Source organism: Anopheles gambiae, chromosome 3 (genome assembly GCF_943734735.2).
Source record: "Anopheles gambiae chromosome 3, idAnoGambNW_F1_1, whole genome shotgun sequence".
NCBI lineage: Eukaryota > Metazoa > Arthropoda > Insecta > Diptera > Culicidae > Anopheles > Anopheles gambiae.
This window is the reverse complement of record NC_064602.1, coordinates 77,538,010-77,559,416: the sequence shown is the minus strand read 5'-3', so window position 1 is coordinate 77,559,416 and position 21,407 is coordinate 77,538,010. Positions and strand designations below refer to the sequence as shown.

Below are 21,407 nucleotides of genomic sequence, written 5' to 3'. Positions count from 1 at the left end.
GTTATGCATCGCTAGAACTAGAACGGCGATACGATTGTTTAAATACTAAACTCGAACGGAAACCACCAGCACTGAAGCAAGTGAGATTTAAGTAATGGTCGTTGGTGTTGATACCCACGTATCTGACCACACGACCATTCATATAGATTTTTGCTCAAAAAGTTAGAAGGCTATATAGGTCATGATAAGATGAAACTTGTCGAAACACATTGCAAGAAAAGAAAGACAATACAGTGGAGCGCCGTTTATCCGGCTTTCCGTTCATCCGTGCTTTTGAGAAATGACAGTTCAATACAATGATGACATTGCGTTACGAGGAGCATATTTGAAAAAGCGGTTAAACGAGCACATTTTCATAACAAAAAACACTATAATTCATGGCAAATTTCAAGTATTCTTATTGGAAAAACATGAAATTAATGAAAACTGGGTTATTATCAGAAAAAAGAAAAATTTTCAAAACCCAAACAGGAATTGGCGATAAAATAATCATTTTACTCATTATTCGTGTTATTCGCTTATCCGGGCGTGGTCAGGTCCTGAGAAGTCCGGATAAACGGCGCTCCACTGTATAATGATGAGTTGTAGTAACGCCATCTATTAATCAAACCAATATAGCTATGGAGCTTTCGTTTTTTTGCTCTGGATATTTGATTTTCCAGTCGTTTAAGCTTAATCTGTGGCGCTTGGGCAGCAACTTCGTCGGGATTTCGCTCGGGTGGTCCGACGGGTGGTCCGACATTGGTCGACCGAAAAAGGAGCATTACAATGCGTTATACTGCAACTAGTTTTTTTTTTCGTTTTAGCGGCGCAGACTTTTTGTCGTTTTTGTTACTTGGGTAAACCAATCGCTCGAGAAACGTCACTTCTTCTGCCTGCAACAAGCGCGGCAAACCTGTTCGTGCATGTTCGTTTTCATCATAACGGAACTAACGCCGATAGAAAACAAAGGCAAGTTTGGGAAGCTGTTTTCTTTCACCTGAAACACACATCTCCATTTTGTTTCACGTAAGTTTGTTCATCTATCATGGTGTAAAGCTTTGTTGTTCATGTTTTAATTTTAATTTAGGACTTTAACACGAAAACAAACTAAACACAGCCTTGAGCATGTCCGAGCGGCTCCAGGATGACGCGTGGGATGTGGGGAACCTGTTCGATCAACTATGGGAGGAATCGCTCAAGCAGCGCATCATCGAGCCTACCCAGAACCAGCCGGACAAGGATAAGATACCAGAAATTATTAAGCGCGAAATCGATGAGTTTCTGCGCACGTTCCCGTTTCACGACCGGCTTAAGCTGCAACCCGACACAAAGGACAACGCCAACGCGGTTGCGGCCCGTAACCGTGGCAATGAACTGTTCGCCACGGAAGGTGAGTGCTTGAAGTCGCTCCAGCACTACAACGAGAGCATCGCGTGCTCGGAGCCAGGTTCGGAAACCAGAGCACTTTCGTACGGCAACCGGTCGGCGGTCTGTCTAAGGTTAGACATGTACGAGGAGTGTTTGGAAACCATACGCCTAGCGCGAGCCTCGAACTACCCGGCGCGATTGGCGGACAAGCTGAACAAGCGCGAGCAGCACGTGAAGCGACGCATCGAGGAAATGTATGCAGAACCTTGCGACGGAAAACCAATCGAGTTTGGCAAGCATCGGCCACGTTACATGGTCCATCCGGAACTGAAGTTGAGCTACGAGGCACACGCAAACGTCCCTCAGTTGGTGAAATGTGTGGAGCTGCGCCAGAACAGTGAAGTCGGTCGTCATTTGGTGACGACGCAGAAACTAAAGGTGGGAGACGTCCTGCTGATTGAGAAGCCGTACGCTAGCATGCTGAATGATCAGGAACGGTACAAGCGTTGTGATTTCTGTCAGAATGAGGACAGGTTTACGCTCATTCCTTGCGAGGGATGCACCGTGACAATGTACTGCTCGAAGGAATGTATGGACAAAGCGCACAAGCAGTATCATCGGTACGAGTGTGGTGTGCTGCGTGACTGTTGGCGCATGATTGGCTCCTTGCCGGGGGGAATAATGGGATTGCGTACGGTTGCTACGGCTTTTGCATCCTTCGAGCAGGATCTGGAGGGTTGGATCGATCACCTGAACACGCTGGACGAAGCGAAGGTGAATGCATTCACGGTGGACTGGAACGAGATAACAGACAGCGATATGTACGACACGGTACACGTGCTCGCCACGAACCAGAAACGGCGGAGTTGCAAAGATCTGGCGATGCTCATATTTTTCGCTTCAATCGTGCACCGACTGCTGCTGGAGCGTACTGAGCTCGGAACGTTGTGTGAGTCAAACCCGGCAAGAAGCAAACTTCTGTTCGATCTGCTGCTACGCCACGTGCAAACGTCCCCGATTAACAAGAAGCAGGTGTCACATATGAAGTGTTGTGAGATCGACCAGGAAGACGAGTATGAGTTTAATAATTTTGGGTACGATAGCGACGACGAGGATATATTCGAAGAGCGAACGCATGCGATTGCCGTTTACCCCTTGTTTAGCATGGCGAACCATAGCTGCATACCGAACGTGGCCCCGATCCATCTGCTCGATGGCCGGTGTGCCTTTGTAGTCAGCCGACCGATCGCTGCCGGAGAGCAGCTGTTCGACGTCTATGGGTAAGTCTGATCGATGGGAAATGAAACAGGGGTTGAATAAAGATTGCTCACAAAAATCTCTTCACAATCTCCTTTCAGCTTCGGTACAACGGAGTTCGACAGCTCGCTCCGTTTACTTTGCCTGGAACAATGCTACTACTTCAAGTGTCGCTGCGCAGTGTGCGAATCATGTTCGTACGTCAGTGTGCGCAATATGAACCAAGAGGAAGAAAAGTTTCTCCGGGCGATGAGTAATTCGGTGCAGATGAGGAATCATCTGCCGAAGCTGATAGAGCACATGAACGAGGTGGGAAGGTGTTATCCGAAGCATCAGTATACGGCCGCGGAAGTGATGCTGGTGCGTAGCTTGCGCATCATTCACAGCTACTCGCTGGAGGATGATGCGGAAGACGAGTTTGGGAACTTTGGTGTACTGGGCAGTAGTGATGGGTAAATACAATTTTTTCCCGGTGACCGGAGTAATCCGGAGTGATCCGGACTGATCCGGAGTCGAATCCAGTTATGATCCGGAGCCGGAATCATATTTTGCGCACCGGAGTCGGAGTTGATCCATGACTCCGCTCCGGATTACCCATCACTACTGGGCAGCCGCTTTGAATGATTATGATTATGTTGCGGATTTTGCCTTTTGTTCGATTTAGCTCACCTTCGCATGGGAAGAAGTAATCTGCTGAAATGTCATCTTTTCTTTATATATCAGAATCTTATCGAATTTCCGTGATTGTTTTTGTTACATGAAAAATATACTTTTTTATTATTTTTACTACAAACGCTCATTTAGTTTTTTTTTTCATCTACGGCTCCTGGATTCTTGAACCACGATTTTCCTGTAACGTAACACAGCATCCCGACAACCTAATAATTTTCCTTTGTTTATGAGTTTTTTTCTAGCACGAACCAATGGCTAAGGTATCAGTAGTTTATTTATTTATTTATTTATTTTTATTTTATTAATTGCTCGGCCACGTTGGGTTACAGCAAATAGTGCTTACTGACTATAGTATACAATTATTCACGAAGGAGTTGGAAGGAGTTTATGGTACGGAAAAGGAGCGAAGACGGGATCGGTAGACAGGATAGCATATGTTGAAATCGAACAGATCAGAAGTACTATTAAAAGACGACATAGCTCTTACAAAAGGCTCATTGCGAGCAAAACGTGTACGACATATAGGTAACTGGAGACGAAAACGATAACGTAAGGTGCATACAAATATAAGCGCGACAGAAGTGAAAGAGTATTGATCAATCGTATTGAGCAATATGCCAGCAACGAAAGAATCCTGAGCGACCGAGAGGCGGTGCTCCAACTTGGCAAGGCCTAATAGAGTGTATCTATCGTCATACGAAGGAAGCGGAATAGAGTGATGACCCAGCGACCTACGAAATACGATCCTTGTAAAACGTCTCTGGATCTTCTCAATCCTTTGGAGCAGAGATAGATGGACAGGAGACCAGATGACACAGGCATATTCTAGTACGGAACGGACCCAACAACAATAAAGGGACTTAAGACAAAAAGGCTCACGAATTCCAGTGGACATGCGACAAATATAACCAAGACTTTTGTTGGCCTTGTTGATGACATAGTCCGTGTGCTCCTTGAAAGAAAGACTCGGGTCAAAGAAGACGCCAAGATCCTTAGACAAGGACACACGGGGAATAGGGGTATCACAAACACTATAAGCAAGAGTTATACTTGTAGAGGATCGGAAGAAAGACAAGACAGAACATTTTTCAGGACACAGGACTAAACCGTTAGAAGCACACCATGTAGAGAATTTACAGAGCCAGGATTGAAGGACTAGACAATCAGCTGTAGAAGATACAGGAAGAAAAATTTTAACGTCATCCGCATATAGCAAGAAGCCGTTAGGAGGAAGGATCGAAGTACAGTCATTGAGGAAGAGAATGAACAGTAAGGGACTAAGGACACTACCTTGTGGGACACCCGAAGAACTAAGAAAACATTCAGAGAAAGAGCGACAGATTTTAACTACATATGAACGATTCTCAAGATAGGAGTTGAACCACGGCAATATAGAGCCACTGAAACCTAGTTTTCGAAGCTTAGCAACAAGTAATGATAGAGGTATACTGTCAAATGCCGCTTTGAAATCGGTATAGATAGTGTCTACTTGCTTACCACTAGACAGGTAGTGATATAGAGAGGACAAAAAACACATTAGGTTGGTGGACACTGAGCGATTGGGCATAAAGCCGTGTTGTTCCGTAGAAATATATTTTTTTACACAAGGCATTACAGATAAATGGACAATTGACTCGAGGATTTTAGCACACGCACAAAAAATAGAAATGCCTCTGTAGTTTGATGCTAGAGTGCCGTCACCTTTCTTATAAATGGGAACAAGCCAAGCTAGTTTCCATTGACTAGGAAAAATCCCTACACTAAGCGAGCGAGAAAAAAGACGAGTGAGAACAGGAGTGAGGGTATTGCCACATTTTTTCAAAACACAGGCAGGGATGCCATCGGGGCTGGTGAAAACGAAGTTTTAAGTTTGGATAAAGCGGATTTTACTAGGCTTTCACTTACAACGACTGAATTACATGATATCACATCAGTGGGCATGTAAGACAAGCCTACGTCCAAAGGAACCTTAAAAGAACTAGGATCGATAAATACACTAGACAAATGTTTGGCAAACAGGTTACATATATCAGGATTGGACGTAGCAGAGGACAGATCAAGAAACAGGGTGGATGGAAGGCTAGCAGAGCCTCGCCGAGAGTTCGCAAAACGAAAGAATGACCCAGGATCAATAGTGAAGCGCATTTGAAGACGCCGGACGTAGCGACGATACAGATGGCGATTAAGAAGACGATAAGCCTTAGCCGCATATTTATATACACAAAGATTGTGAAAAGTATTATTTAAACGGTAGGCGCGTTGAGCGCGATTTTTGTCCGATTTTAATAGACGTAAAGCTCTGTTCGACCACTTAGGATTAGGAGCGGGTTTAAGGAGAGGACAGCAGGAAGGGAAGGCGGAAGTGATTACATTAGTAAATGCTGCTACAGCTTGATTTATGTCACAGTCACCATCAATAAAGGACCAATCGGTATCGGCTAAAATACGATGAAGCTTTTCGTAGCCCAGCTTCCTAAAATTGAACATACGAGCCGTAGGTATTCGTTGAGAGGATGCAGGGCGAGAGTGCGTAAGGAGCACACTTGTCTCAAGAGCAGGATGATGATTGTCTAGCGCGACGAGTGGAACAGGTGAAGCTATGACGGGGGAGCAGCGCTCCAAGAAAGCAGCATTGGCAAATAGAAGATCCAATTGTCTTCCGCGTATATTTTTTATGCCGGATAGTAGCAGCAAACCGTTTACCGACATTCCATCAAGCAGCGAAACATTTTCACGAGATACACCAGTAGGAATGAAGTGATTAACGCACGATGCCGACGGTTGCCAGGAGAGTGATGGTGAATTAAAATCACCAAGTAACACCATAAGATGATATGGTTTAAGTTTGCCAGCAACGAAACTAACACTCTCATGTAAATCGTCAAGGACTACTTCGGATGAACGCAGATCGGGTGGGATGTAATCGCTCGTACGTTTGATATAGGATTATTAGACGAAGAAAAACGCTATCATCTTCCTGTGGTATTTGTTTGTTAAACTTAGGCTTTGACTATTTTTTTCCTGTCGTACTGTAATTACCTAGTTACATTTTTTTTTTATTTTTTTTTTATTTTCAAAACTTTTTCGCAGGGAGCGTTTCTACATACACCAAGAAAGCAGCTGAGAAAATAACTGACAGCATGCTTTGACAGCGACTGACAGCATTTTCGGTGAGAGAAATCTCCTCGGCATGCAAAGAACGATGGAGCTGAGAAAAAATTGAATGAACCATTGATGGTGTAATGTTTGTACCATGGTCGACAATGAGTTCAATTCCATTTTTTTAGTTTTCATTGATGATTTAAAGTTTTCTTTTATTTTTAAAACATTCAGTTCCAGTAACTCCAGACCCTTTTGCTCATTGTTAGAAATGCGTGTTTATAGTCAATCTGTTATTATTGTTTTATTAATCTCTTTTAATTCATTTAGTATCACTACCCCTTTATACAACAAAACCAGCAAATAGCACGATAATGAATAATAATATGTTGGCCCAACAGGCAAAGTTCGAAGTAGAACTAGCGATGTGGTTAGTAGCATCAAGGATGAAGCATGAGTATGAATTGGAATATCAGGGGAGGGAGTGAATCCGAATGCTCATTTATATTTTTAGCTCTTTTTTGCATGAGTTCATCCTTTACATGTGTTCACTATCCCCGAAAACAGTCTGTATTTCGTTGATATTTTCAGGGATAATTCGTTAACGAATTATCCCTGAAAAGACCATCGAAACCCAGCGTGGTTGGGAGCTTGAGGTGAGGCCGCTGGCAGACAGCGAAAAAAACCACCGTTACACTGCTTCTTTGGACTGATCGTTTAGTTTCGTTTTCGTTCTGTTATCTAGGCCTTAATGGCAAACGTCTCCACGCCATCCTGCCACCTCCATTTAGGCCTACCACGCCATCGACTCTGTCTTTTGTGGACGGCCTAAAAAGACTGTACGAACTGGAACGTCCGTTTCCATGCGTGCAACACCGGAGCCTGGCGAGCTTGATACGCTGTACGACAGTGAGGTTGCCGTACATCTCGTATAGCTCGTCATTGTAGCGGCTCCTCCATTGTCCTTCCACACATACGGGGCCAAGTATCCTTCTGAGCATCTTCCTCTCGAACGCGGCTAAGAGGGCTTGTGTGTGAGTCCCGGTACAATATATGTACGATATATATGCCAACTTCGTCCGCCGTGACAGATGCCGTGTGGTGAACTTATTTCTCAGGCTGTAGAATGACCGGGCAGCCAGCATCCTTGCGCGCAACTCAGCTTCCATGCTGTTGTCGTTGCTGACCTTTGACCCCAGATAGGTGAATTCTGGGACGACTTCAAAAGTGCGTTCACCTATCTGCCCGTTGCGCCTACTTAGGGTGCGTCACCTTACTTTTGCGTAAAATTTGTGACGGCAATTTGCGGGTCGTCTAGAAGCAGTGTAACGCCACGTAACGCAGAGGCCTGTTTATTTACCTTTATCTTTTTGATTTTGCTGTTTGGGTAAACATCAGAGAAATGTCAAATTTATCCAGCTGCAGCAAGCGCGGCAAATCTGTTCTTTTGTGTCCGTTCTCACGGCAACCGACATTGCTGCCGGAGGAAAAACAAAGCAGAGTTTGTAAGCAGTTATTTATTCACGTATCTATCCAGAACGCTTAGCTCCATTTTGTTTTGCGTGAGTGAGGCCTGGTTAAATCCGCCTTTGGTCACTACTTTCATTTCTATTCTAGACTTTTCTTACTCGTCCGGCATTTTACACATAATTTTAGACGGTGTTAACCCGAAAGCAAGCCCAATATACAGGTGAACATGTCTAAGCGGCTCAGTAACAAGAAGTGCGATGTAACGAAGCTGTTTGATACACTTTGGAAAGAAGCGAAGCAGCACCGCGTCGCCATACTGATCCAGAACCAGCCGGATAAGGATAAGTTAGCAGAGCTCATTAAGCGCAAGACCGATGACTTTCTGCGCACGTTCCCGTTTCGCGACCGGCTTAAGCTGCAACCCGACACAAAGGACAATGCGAAAGCGCTTGCGGCCCGCAAACGTGGCAATGAACTGTTCGTTCCAATGCAAGGAAAGTACTTGGAGTCGCTCCAGCACTACAACGAGAGCATCGCGTACTCGGAGCCAGGTTCCGAAGCAAGAGCGCTTGCGTACGGCAACCGGTCGGTGGTCTGTCTGAAGTTAGGCCTGTCCCAAGAGTGCTTGGAAAACATACGCCTAGCGCGGGCCTCGAACTATCCGGCACGTTTGATGAACAAGCTGAACAAGCGCGAACAGGACGTGAAGCGATGCATCGAAAATGATGCCCAAATCATTCCGCGCAGAGTGACGCACACGCCTGGAAAGTATTGGGCACGTGAAACGGGCTGTCCTGTACTGCAATTGAGCTATGAGGCACACGCAAACATCCCTCACCTGGCGAAATGTGTTGAGTTGCGCCAGAACAGCCAATACGGTCGTCATTTGGTAACGACGCAGCATCTAAAGGCAGGGGACGTGTTTTTGATTGAGAAGCCGTACGCAAACTTGCTATGTGACACAGAACGGTATAAACGTTGCGCTTTTTGTCAGAATGAGGACACGTTTACGCTGATTCCTTGCGAGGGATGCACCGTGGCGATGTACTGCTCGAAGGAATGTATGGACAAAGCGCACAAGCAGTATCATCGGTACGAGTGTGGCGTGCTGCGTGACTGTTGGCGCATTGTTGGCCACTTGTTTGGGGGCATGGTGGGATTGCGTACGGTTGCCACGGCCATCGCATCCTTCGACCAGGATCTCGAGGGTTGGATCGATCACCTGAACACGCTGGACGAAGCGAATGTGAATGCATTCACGGTGGACTGGAACGAGGTTACAGACAGCGATATGTACGACACGGTACACGTGCTCGCCACGAACCAGAAACGTCGAGGTCGCAAAGATCTGTCGAAACTCATATTTTTCACCTCCATCGTCCACCTACTACTGCTGGAACGCACCGAGCTCGGACCGTTGTGTGAGTCAAACCCGGCAAGAAGCAAGCTTCTGTTCGATCTGCTGCTACGCCACGTGCAAACGTCCCTGATCAACAAGAAGGGTGTGTATCACATGACACGCTCGAAGGACGATGAGGAGGATGACGAGTATGAGGATAATTATTTTGGGTACGATAGGGACGATGAGGAGGAACAGGAATACACGGACTACGGGGAGGAAACGCATGCAATTGCCGTTTACCCCTTGTTTAGCATGGTGAACCATAGCTGCATACCGAACGTGGCCCCGATCCATCTGCTCGATGGCCGGTGTGCCTTTGTAGCCAACCGACCGATCGCTGCCGGAGAGCAGCTGTTCGACGTCTATGAGTAAGTGTAAGATTTGTGGGAAGTGGGGCAGAGTTTTCTCACTAAAATTTCATTTAAAAACAAACTCTTTTCAGCTTCCTCACAATGGAGTTCGACCCCTCGTTCCGAAGATATTGTCTGAAGCAATCGTACTTTTTCAACTGTCGCTGCCCGGCATGCCAATCTGGTTGGCCCATGCCTTTCCGTAATAAGAGCCTAGCGGAAGAACATTTTCTCCTACTGCTGCGTGAGATGGATAACGTGGTGCAGGGACTGCCGCGGCTGGTAGAGTACATGAACCAGGCCGGGCGGCACTATCCGAAGCATCAGATCACGGCCGCGGAGGTGATACTGTCGCATACCCTGCGCATGATTCACAGCTACTCGCCGGTGGATGATATGCTCAACGAGATGGAGGGTATTGCTGAGATTGGTTTGGAAGCTATTTTTAAGCGAATTTTGATAAGGAACTTCAGATAGTGTGGATTTCGCTGTTACTGATCTCACTCGCCCTACCTGAATACTGAATCTCGTTCTCTCCGTTTCAATGTTTATGCTCTAAGTGTTATTGTTTCTTTTTGTCGAATTTTGGGAATTTTCCTTTTACATCAACAAAACAATCAAGAAAAACTATATTTCAAGTCTTGCAAGCATAGAGCTTATTAGCCCGGTGTTAATAATGAAAAAAAAAACGATTCCAATCAAGTGCCGGAAGGAAAAAAAAATTCTAGGATGTTAACAAATCACTTCCATGGCCAGGCCATCAAATTGTTAACAAGCAGAGGATACGGCACCAATCCTTTAGTTTATGGTTTATGAGTAAATTGGAATCGTCATCTACTTAAAAGTATTGTTTGCTAATATAGACATTAAGAATTTGTTTACTCCGAATAAATGCTTTATTTGCGCAATCTGATTGTTATTTTTACATCATTTTATTTTTATCTTTATTAGAAAAGGAACTCTTTATTAGTACACCTTACATCGTCTATCAATCGCTCCCACAGACTAAAAGCCTATTGGCCCGAAAGGCTCCTTTAAATTGAAATAAATGTAATCCGTATAAATAATAACATTATTTTGGGGATTCACGGAAACAGGAAGTGATCGTGAACCCATATCGGCATTGGAGCCGGGAATAGATGCTGCATCTAAACCGGTCCATCAAATGAACCCTAAGCTATTCCGGCCCTGAAACTATACTGATCGTGGAACTGATCCCATAATTTAAAATTGTTCCTGAATCCATACCAGTCCTGGAACTGATACTGAAACCTAACCGGTACTAGAACTGATAGTGAGTCCAAGCCAGACGTGGAATTCCTGCAGGTTTATCGGAACCGATCACCAGCCCACAGCGACTCTGGTACAAAAGCTGAAGCAATTCCGGTCCTGCGAAGCGAACACAAGTCTATACCGGTCCTAGAACTGGAATTGAACCCATACTGATCCTGGATCCGATCTTGAACCCTTAACCGATCTCTAACCCACTAGTCGTTAGTTCTGGTCACCTTGCTTAGAGGGCTGTACGTTTTTGTTGCTTGGGTAAAATAGAGAAATGTCAGTTTTTTTTCCTGCGGCGGCAAACATGTTCCCTCTTGTTCATTTTCAACGTAACCGACATTGCCGCCGACCGAAAACTAAGCCCGACAATTGTGCAATTGTTTTCCAGTCGTATCACACTCCCACTCGGCTCCATTTTGTTTTTGCGTGAGTTTTGTAATCTTTCCTGGTGTGGACTAGTTGTTGTCACTGTTTTGATTGTAATTTTTAGACAAGAGCTTAACCCAAGAGCCAGGACGTGAACATGTCTCTCATGCTGGGCGACAGCAATTTCGATTTGGTACAGTACTTTCTTCGACTGTGGGATATGTTGTTCGAACACCGAATCAGCGAAGCTACCCAAGCCCGGCCAGAGATGGCAGAAGCGATTATTAGGCGCGAAATTGAAGACTATCTGCGCACGTCCCTGTTGCGCGAAAGGCTGCATCTGCAACCCGACACAAAGGACAATGCGAAAGCGCTTGCGGCCCGCAATCGTGGCAATGAACTGTTCGTTCCGAAGCTAGGAAAGGACTTGGAGGCGCTCCAGCACTACAACGAGAGCATCGCGTACTCGGAGCCAGGTTCCGAAGCACGAGCGCTTGCGTACGGTGACCGTTCGGTGGTCTGTCTAAAGTTTAACCTGTTTAAAGAGTGTTTGGAAAACATACGCCTAGCGCGGGCCTCGAACTACCCGGCACGATTGGCGGATCAGCTGAGCGAGCGGGAACAGTACGCTAAGAAGTGCCTAAACTTGCTCCCTCCTATCTTTCCGGATCCGGCAAGACGCACGCCTGGAAAATATCGCCCACGTGGCACGGGCCGTCCGGCACTGCAGTTGAGCTACGAGGCGCACCGGAACATCCCTCACCTGGTGAAATGTGTGGAGCTGCGCCAGAACAGTGAATTCGGTCGTCATCTTGTGACGACGCAGCATTTAAAGGCAGGCGATGTTTTAATGATCGAGAAACCGTACGCGTCCCTACTCTGCGAAAGAGACCAGTACAAGCGTTGCGCTTTCTGCCACAACGAGGACACGTTTACGCTAATTCCCTGCGAGGGATGCACCATGGCGATGTACTGCTCGGAAGAATGTCGTGACAAAGCGCACAAGCAGTACCATCGATACGAATGTGCTGTGCTGCGTGACTGTTGGCGCAGTGTTGGCTTCCCGGTTGAGATGTTGTTGGGATTGCGTACGGTTGCCACGGCTTTTGCGTCCTTCGACCAGTCTCTAGGGCAATGGATCTATCGTATGGAAACACTGGACGAAACAAAGGTGAATGCATTCACGGTGGACTGGAACAAAGCAACGGACCGCGATATCTACGACACGGTGCACGTGCTCGCCACGAACCAGAACCGGCGCGATCACAAACAGCTAGCGTCGCTCATATTTTTCGCCTACATCGTGCAGGGGTTGCTGCTGGACCGCACCGAGCTCAGACCGCTTTGCTGGTCGTGCCCGTCAAGACGCAAGCTCCTGTTCGAACTGCTGCTACGGCACACGCAAACGGCGCTGACCAATAAGAATGATGTTTACCACATGGAACGCGTGAAGCTTGAAGATGACCATGTGGAGGACGACGAGAGCGAGGAAGATTCTTCTGTCGATAACAACAATAGTGACGATCGGAAGAGTCCGAGGAACGTGCACCACGAGGAGCGAACGCATGCGATTGCCATTTACCCCCTGTTTAGCATGGTGAACCATAGCTGCATACCGAACGTGGCCCCGATCCATCTGCTCGATGGCCGCTTGGCTATGGTAGCAACCCGACCGATCGCTGCCGGCGAGCAGCTGTACAATATCAACGGGTAAGTGTGTCTATGTGTACGAATTGCAAGAACAGGTTGGCTCACTGAGTGTGTCTGCTTGACATGTCCTTTCAGCTTCTCGACGTTCGATCCCGACGATTCGGCCAGAAGACATGCACTGCAGCTGTCCCACTTTTTCAAGTGTCGCTGCGCATCGTGCCAATCTCGGGCCGTGGGTTTCAGTCCTGTCAAGCTGCTGGAGGAGCAGTACTTCTTTCGGCGGCTGAGTCTGAAAGACTGGGACTGGCAGCAGGAAGTGCACATGCTGGTAGAGTACATTAATCAGGCGGAACGGCGCCACCTGCAGAGCGTGGTAACGGGTCCGGAGCTGTTGCTGGCCCATACCATGCGCAAGTTGCACGGTTACGCGCCGGACGATGATATGTTCACCCTTACTGGGGAGCTAAGCAAGAAGAGCTGGGAAACCACTGCGCAGCAAATGATGCGATTTTTCTGTGGTTGAGCAAACCGAGTGATGCTTTTTATCACCTCTTTTCAAAAGAGCCAACACTTCTGTTCTTTTTCACTACTGGCAGGTTAATGAACTGGAGTTTGTGAACTCCTCTGTTGCACCTTTTTTCTATGTGCAAGCATTGCATTAATTTATTTGAATTTTTGACAGCATTTTTACTGTTAGATTGTTGAAAAAATCGAAGAAACGCTTGGTAGATTGTTATATTATCGAAGCGCGGAACGAATAACGAACACGCCCAGGAAAAAGGGGGGAAGCTACACTTTTGCTCTGATACCAAATGAAGCATTCTCACCCCAGGTGTTATTGAATTGTTAACATGCAGAGAAGAGACGCGAATCTCGAACGGTTTGCAGTGGCTTCTTGAAAAGCATAATTAGCAAACGAAGTGTAAGAATTTATTTACTCTTGAATAAATATTCCTTTTTGAACAAATAAGCTGTACATTTCCTAATTCTGTTTAATTGTAGCAATATCATCAACGCCTATTCCTATCCCCACCCATGCGTAGTGATGCGCAAGAATTGGAATTTCGCTCTCGTTCGTGTACGGCTTCATATTCGTTAAGCTTATTTTTGCGTACCATTTCTAGCGTGTGCGAAAGCGCTAAGGCTTTCGCCCTTTACGGACCACTGCCAAAAGTCACCGGTAATCTGAGAAACGGTACCAGGTGGTGGTGACGTGTCAGGACGCTAGGAATGGAATCACCAAAGTATCGCCCAAAAGGTCGATCGATTGGTTGTGGAAAGTTTTTCAACTGGAAAAATGGATTCCAATGCGAACGGTCCCTACAGGGTTCTTCGGTACGCACAAAGTCACCCACATGCGATGCCACTATTGTGATTCCAAATATGTGTGTGTGTGTGTGTGCTTCTGCCACCAGCCTCATAAAAGGGTAGCAGGGTGGAAAGTTTTACCGAAGCTGAAGCCCGCTTTGATGCGGTAAAAACATTACTTTTCTGGGAGGAATGGGGCTGAAAGGTACTCATCCCTACCCTAGTATGGAGTTCACGAGAGAGAAAGAGAGAGAGAGAGAGAGAGAGAGAGAGAGAGAAAGAGAGAGAGAGAGAGAGTGGGAAGCGTAAAATGTAAAAAATAACTTTGCTACCAGCAACCGATCCCAAGCCGTAGCCGTATTGAACCTGCCAAGGGCCTTTTCACGGTGACTTACCACACATATGGAGCGAGCGCGCGCGCGCGCCAATGGAAAGGGCAGTAATCGAAGAGGTAGAGAATTATTAGCACACGAAACTCGATACTTGCTAGTAGTTCTAGGACAAAATGAACAAACTCAGTAAAAAAAAAACATTAATATACGAGGAGTTCGCCGGTTTGCCTGAGTTCTACCGAGGCGCGTTCCTTCCGCTTTACGCAAGGCACAGGCGCTTTTTCCCAGGCGAATAATGAAATTTTACGTTTTATTTGATGGTGGCAAACAAATTGGCGGAACGTTTAATAAGTTTGACATAATCAGATTTATCGGTTACGATGGTGTATTTGAAGAGCGTCCCGGCTTCCTTCCCGATGGGTTGTTTGCATTGAGCACGACGTCCTGCCATATGTTGGCCATCTTGGTGGGAGGGCGCGAGAGGTGTTTATTTAGGTGCAAGAACTCAACCATCACCACTCTCCACTTGCCAGGGATAGCATAGTTGGTCAATGTTTGAAGCGTCGCATGTTGTCCAAAATTACGACATGCGGAAAACCTTTCATCATCGGTGTATGGTGTGGTACCGTTTACTTAACGCCCACTTTACGTACGGATCCCTAATTTGTGGACGGCATATGTTGGCCGCATTTCATAAATCACAACCCCAGTCGGTGTGTGGAGTTCCTATACTCCGCGACGTGAAACAATCGTGGGCCGTTTGATTTGGGAAGTACTTCAGCTAGCTTCAGCTTCCTATCCATAAAGAAGTTTAGTAAAGATTTGTTATTTCTGAACATTGAGTTCACAAACAATCTATACTTAACGCCTAAACATACTAAAGACGAGCATCTCCAGACTTTAAGGACCCATTTTGTTGGACATTCGACACCACCCCACCAACACATCGCTGTAGGTCCGTTAACGATCTTCGTCAACTTGAATGAGTTCTTCAGACCGAAAGTCACCGGAGGAGACACGATGCGGGGCCACAGCATTCGGAGCAAACAATCAATTTGTGTGCACCGTTCTCCGGGGGCAAGAACTCCGAGAATCCTACTGGCCTCAGTCCCTTTTCCTGGCCAATACATTCTCACTGCAACACGACGATTCGAACGGTGTTGTCATCGTTTAGCGCCTCGATGAGCTTCGATGAGTAGTAATACCACCGGATCCGTTTGCCTGACTTATGGGCTCATTCCAGGGTTGGGAGAGGTCTTTAGCTCGGTATGGCATCCTCATCAAAACCCGCCCCCTTTTCTGAGGCCTAGGTAGGATGCAAGGCTCTGCATATCCAAAAGGCTCCCTTCTCTCTTTCCACCAAGCACGCGGAAGGCGACTTCACGGAACTGTGACGCCCGACTGTTCGGTTTATAATTAATTGCGGTCTCACTTGGTCTGCAGTAATTTATCAACCCACAACTCGCCCGCTATCACTTTCACCCTCTCCTCTCTTACCATTTCCTTTACTACTTTACCGATTGAGTGTGGAAAATGGCAGCCCGCTGCTGGCCCGCTGCTTGCATCGTCATTCCGATTCGTTGCATCCTTTTGACAAATGTGCAAAATCTCTTCCGTTTCCGGGCGCATACATACAGGCGGTGTGTTGGCAATGGATTCATCTAGCGCGCTGACCCGCTACAGCCCGCTCCATCACATCGTTTGCCGGCCATTGTTTTGCCCTGGCAGGCGCGAGATCCGATACTAGACAGAGCCCACAGACCGGAGCTATTCAACAGGAACCTACACCGGAGCTCCGGCGTACCCCGAAATCATTCAACTAAGGACTAAGGGACATCCCCGGGACGGCTTGTGTGTGTGTGTGTTTTGTACGGTCATAAATTAAAATCTTATCACAACCGATGACACCGACCTGACTGACCGAGGCTGTACAGTATGCTGAGCTTGACCACAGGGAGCGGTGGCCAGTCAGCACCCACAAATTCACTGCGCGCGCGAACTCTTCTAGCAAACGGTTCACCGGAATAGATGGTGGGCAAACATAAAAAAAAGGAAAGCGGATACCCATCGGGATCTAATTATGTTTGCTCTGAGGGTGGGATCTTTCGAACCACATCGTAAATTATGCGAAACGGCACTTCTTCTGTGCTTTTCCTGATGAATGGATGACACGGTTTTCTAAAGAAAACGTACGGGACACGTCATTCATGGCGTTAAGGGCGGAAGCGTTACTTTAAATGCGGAATAATCGTTTTTCATTCAGTTTTTTTTAAAGCAGAAAAAACGAATCTTTGTTGAATTTCTTCGTCTGCTTCAAAATGGACACCTTAAGCAGGACGAAAAGTTCACTAATGAATGACAATATTTTGTGCAATTTCATCACATAATCACCAGTGAGGAGGAAGACTCACCGCATCCAATCCAGCCTTCGTTGAGGATGAAGTTTATCGGACTAATGCTGTAAACTTTACACCATCAGCTGCTGCATCGTGTCGTGTCCGATCGATTTTAACCGTTCCAAGAAGGGAGGACCATCATCCCAATGTATGCATAGCCCCGAGAACAAAGCAGTGATACGGTGACTTGCTCATCCAAACTCCAAACATTCCCCTGTACCGTTACAACCTCGCAATAAGACGCCCAATAACTATCTGCACTCTATTGGAAGGGCCAACAACAAGTCCGCATACCATCTCCACCCGAGCTTCTTCACATTGGGCGGGGGAATGTAACATTAATTTGCAGCCCCAACTTTGTGAGACGCCAGTGTCTGACGCGTCCCCGCATCAGGTGATTATACCGTTCGATGAAGTGTGAAATCTTGCCATCCACATATACCTACCACCACCCGCTTCTCCCCTCGCAAACACGTGCGGAAATTTCCATCCTCCGGAGCAATTTCAAATCACGTTTTACGCTAGCACGCAGCCATTGCTGAACCGGCTGCTGAATGGCTGCGTACTGTGCGCTGCCACGCTTTACCTTAGTATCGTCTTTGAGTAGATGTTTGGCAGTAGGAAGGCGCTACAATTGAAATAACGACACACACACAAATACACACAATTAGTAAAATTCTGATGCGGTGAGCAAAATCGAGCGAAGATTCAGAACGGGATGCCAACAAGAGGCCCCGCGTCGCCTTTAATTACTAATGCTTAAACGGCTGATTTCGGCGTCAGTGTCAATGGAAGGGTGGCAAGGTGGTTTGATTTGACGCAGCGCCGCCAAAACTTTCCAGACATTCCAGCGAAAGCGACGAACGAGATAAACCGCAACTTCAACGTTGGGGTGGGGAAAACAAAGGGAAAGTGTTTCAATTCCACTGTGGAGTCGCGCGAACGCGACCGGATGCAATAGTCTGCCGGAAGTTCCGGAATGGGAGCAGATACGGGAGGAAAGGAGGGCCCACGTGGCCAGAAATTCGGCAACAATACAGGAGCGAGAATTCGATATTAGACTAATTCGCTTTTCCATTCTATTCGAGTAAAAAGGAACCACACTAGCCATGTGTAAGGACTCGTTGGAGGAAATCACAAAGTTATTGCTCCATTCTACGACAGAATGTGCCCTTGTCTCATCAAATACATTCTATTCGACCTCTATAGCGACCTCCTATCTCCCTCAATTTGTTGGCATTCTACCCTGAATCACCCGGCACCAGAAGGCAACGAAGGACGTCCGTTCGTTCGTGTCTGATGATTGTTTGTACAGATGCAAATTAAACAGAAAAAAATGCACCCACCCACGGTTAAAGACAGACAAGTTAAATGATTTGCCTTTCAACGAGCGAAATGTTCCCTCTTTCGTCGAATTTCGTACCAGTTTCGTCAAACCAGTGGAAAGAAATGTACTTTTGGGGCAGAGCACATCTATTTTAATTTTGAATTTCGAAACACATTCCCAGATTAGGTTGGGGGGAACGCTGTTCTGCGTTCTGTGAAGGACTGTGAAAGGAGCGTTGGTTTTACTTTGGTTTAATTTAAGAATTTTGTTTATAAAAATAGTGGGTTGTAAGAGCGTACGGACGCGTTGGCGTGCTCTGTCCTACTGGCTTAGTGGAGTGGCGTTTTGATTTATCTCACAATTTTGCATATCAATTTTAAATGTTGAAAATACTCTATTGAGCACTAAATGACACCGAAATAATAACAAAAAAACACAGCTTCTATTCTGCTTCTATACCTTCGCAATTGAGAGCAGTCGGGCAAAACGATTCCGACCGGAAGTATAATATTTACACACATCGAATTGCGCTGACTTGCTCTACTTAATGTACCAGAGGCAAATCGGTCCGCCATTACACTCCTGTCACCAAAACGGCAGCTACAGCGATATAGCGGTAATGCTACTTATTCCCTACTTATACCCATACTCTATCCATACGATATCCAGTCAAAAACAAAACCTCAACTCTCTTCACACTCTTACGAGAAGCGCTGGTTTTAAAGTCACCGAGGAGAAAGGATGGGAATATGTTTGTCTTGGCAGTGGTTGACACTGGATTGACTGCTGGCTGATAGCGCATTGCACACTGGCAAAAGCGTACTACGTACATCATCTCCTGCCCCGCACATTGCTGCACCTGGTGACGGCACCTCCGAAAATACGACCGGAACGCACAAGAATTGTCCTTCTTCGGGGCAACCGATGTCACCAGTCAACCAGCCACCAGTCGGTTCTGTCCTAAAAAGAAAGCAAACCCCAACTGCATTAGTGCGCCAAGGCGATGGCAAGGCAAGGGAAACGACTTGACTCAATTTACCCAAACTCGCTCATCTCCATTGCATTTCGTTTTTCTGCTTCTTTCTTGTGGGGACGTTTAGATTCCATTTTCGACAGTTTTTGGCACTTATTTGTTTGCACATTTCAAACACACGACGCTGCGTTCACTTGAAGCTTCGAGCGTTGGGGCTCCGAACGTATGGAAATATATATATAAAAATGAGGACATTTGAAAAATTTGTTTAACACTTTAAGCGCCGCGTCATATGAAATCGCACGACGGCTTTGTTCACCGCTCAGCTCTGTATCTGACGCTCACCAATTCTCTTGATAACGAATGAGGTAGGAAAGAGAGAACGAGAAACACATGTGCTACGCCGCTTATCGAAATGAAACAAAAGAGTGATAATAGTCGCACGAACAATTGTCGCTCTCATCGCTCTCTTGTCATGCGCTACGTGCTCACTCGCAAACTGTGACGTCAGGCCGGCGGTCAAAGTGTTAAACAAGTACGTTTTTCTTCTAATAGGATCGTTCCCACGCTCTCCAGTTTGATTCCAGTTGTGAATTGCTCGGTGTCAATTTCGTACTTAGAATAATCCTTCCGACGAGCAAGCATCGTATGCTTCATGGCTCTGGTCTTTTCATAAAAGCAGGTCAACAAAGTTTGATTGCGGAACAAGTTTATCGATAAGTATCAACATGACAACACACAGAGAGAGAAAGAAATTCTACGCCAAAAGGAGCTTAGCCGAACAAAGAACCAACAAAGGGTGGAGGAGAGATGGCAAACCTTCTTATCCTGACAATAGCCCATTGAACGGTCCCAAGTACAGTTAGTCCGTACGATTCCGTCTCACACGTACAACAAAGACACACACACACACACGTCTAACATCCTTTCGCAAGAGATCACCTTTGAAGAGATGCCTCGGAATCGGGTCGGATTTTCTCTGCACATCAGTCCACCCCGGTGTTTTCCTCGGTGCATCGCCATTTCGGATGCTTTTACCCCATCGCCACACCTGACCAACCCCTTTCCAGAGAAACTCAAAATGCACTTCCATAGCAGTTGGTTTGAAAATAGAAATAAAAATGCTTTACGAGGGGTTAGAGAGAGATTTTACGACAAGTCAAAGCCGAGCCAGTAGTGCCTTTTCATTCACCTTTTTTCTCCAATTCTCCTACTTAAGGACATCATCCATCAACAGAGATGTGTGTGTGTGTGTGTGTGTCCTCGCATGTGGGATGTGGTTGGGTGGGAAAGCTTTACACCAGTTTTAGCAATTCCAACATTGTCCACCATCACCACCACGGCGGCTCTAGACGGGAGAAATCGTTGCCCACTGTGCTCCTAGTAGTTACTCCTGATGCTGCTTAGCTATTCAGCTGCCTTCATTCGTACCGGTCTCGTTGGCTTGAAATCGTGATCTCATCTAAAGTGCATCCCATCTCCAAAGGCGGTGGTGCACAATAGTTGATGCATTTTTATTCGCACACCACACAACGGCGGTTAAGTGTGGGTGTGTGTGTGCGGTCGGGCTCTGTTGTCATACGATCTCTCCTCCACGTGTGGGGTGGTGTTTGTTGCGAACTAAACAACAATTCTCAACACAAAACGTGCACAAAACAACCAACAATAAATCGAATTTGTGCGGAAGTATCACAAAAGTTTTTGAAGTAGCTATGACCCTGTTGATTCAATTATATGGTACGGGTTGAGGAGGGTTGTTGATGATGCTGGTACACAAGTAGGAAAGTTTGGTTGCAATAATATCCTACCTTTGGCGGACTTCAAGCTGTGCTGTCACTGTGCACACACCTTCCAGCTGCTCCATTATCTTCAAAGAGATTTCTTGAGCTAGTCTCTTTGTCTTTCGCCGTACCACACACATTGGGAGTATGAACAAATATGCTTCTCCACTGCGTCCAGACACTAGGCAAACGCAAACATCGGAGTGAGTGACATCGACGACTATAAGTGTCACTATATAACATTTGAGAGTTTCGAAACGATTCGTCGGGCGATATCTGAGGATGGAACGGAAAAAGAGAATATTAAAAGTGTCCAAAACCATCCTTTCGAGCTGAGCACACGTACCGAACAACAACGAAATCGGGTTGCTCGGATGGGGCAGCCATGTCCAA

At 46.4% G+C, this 21,407-nt stretch overlaps 2 protein-coding genes across 2 annotated transcripts; both read left to right on the top strand.

The window, feature by feature from the left end:
• The first annotated feature begins 856 nt into the window (after positions 1-856).
• On the top strand, positions 857-3,400 carry LOC133392808 (SET and MYND domain-containing protein 4-like). Its single transcript, XM_061654468.1, has 3 exons — positions 857-1,008; positions 1,070-2,630; positions 2,709-3,400. The coding sequence occupies exons 2-3, from the start codon at positions 1,108-1,110 to the stop codon at positions 3,061-3,063; spliced, it is 1,878 nt and encodes a 625-aa protein (XP_061510452.1). The 5' UTR covers positions 857-1,008; positions 1,070-1,107; the 3' UTR covers positions 3,064-3,400.
• Positions 3,401-7,814: 4,414 nt separating this feature from the next.
• LOC3291277 (uncharacterized) lies at positions 7,815-13,864 on the top strand. The gene is made up of 5 exons (XM_564258.2): positions 7,815-9,618; positions 9,693-10,076; positions 11,270-11,307; positions 11,382-12,957; positions 13,033-13,864. The coding sequence occupies exons 1-5, from the start codon at positions 8,075-8,077 to the stop codon at positions 13,418-13,420; spliced, it is 3,930 nt and encodes a 1,309-aa protein (XP_564258.2). The 5' UTR covers positions 7,815-8,074; the 3' UTR covers positions 13,421-13,864.
• The last annotated feature ends 7,543 nt before the right edge of the window (positions 13,865-21,407 follow it).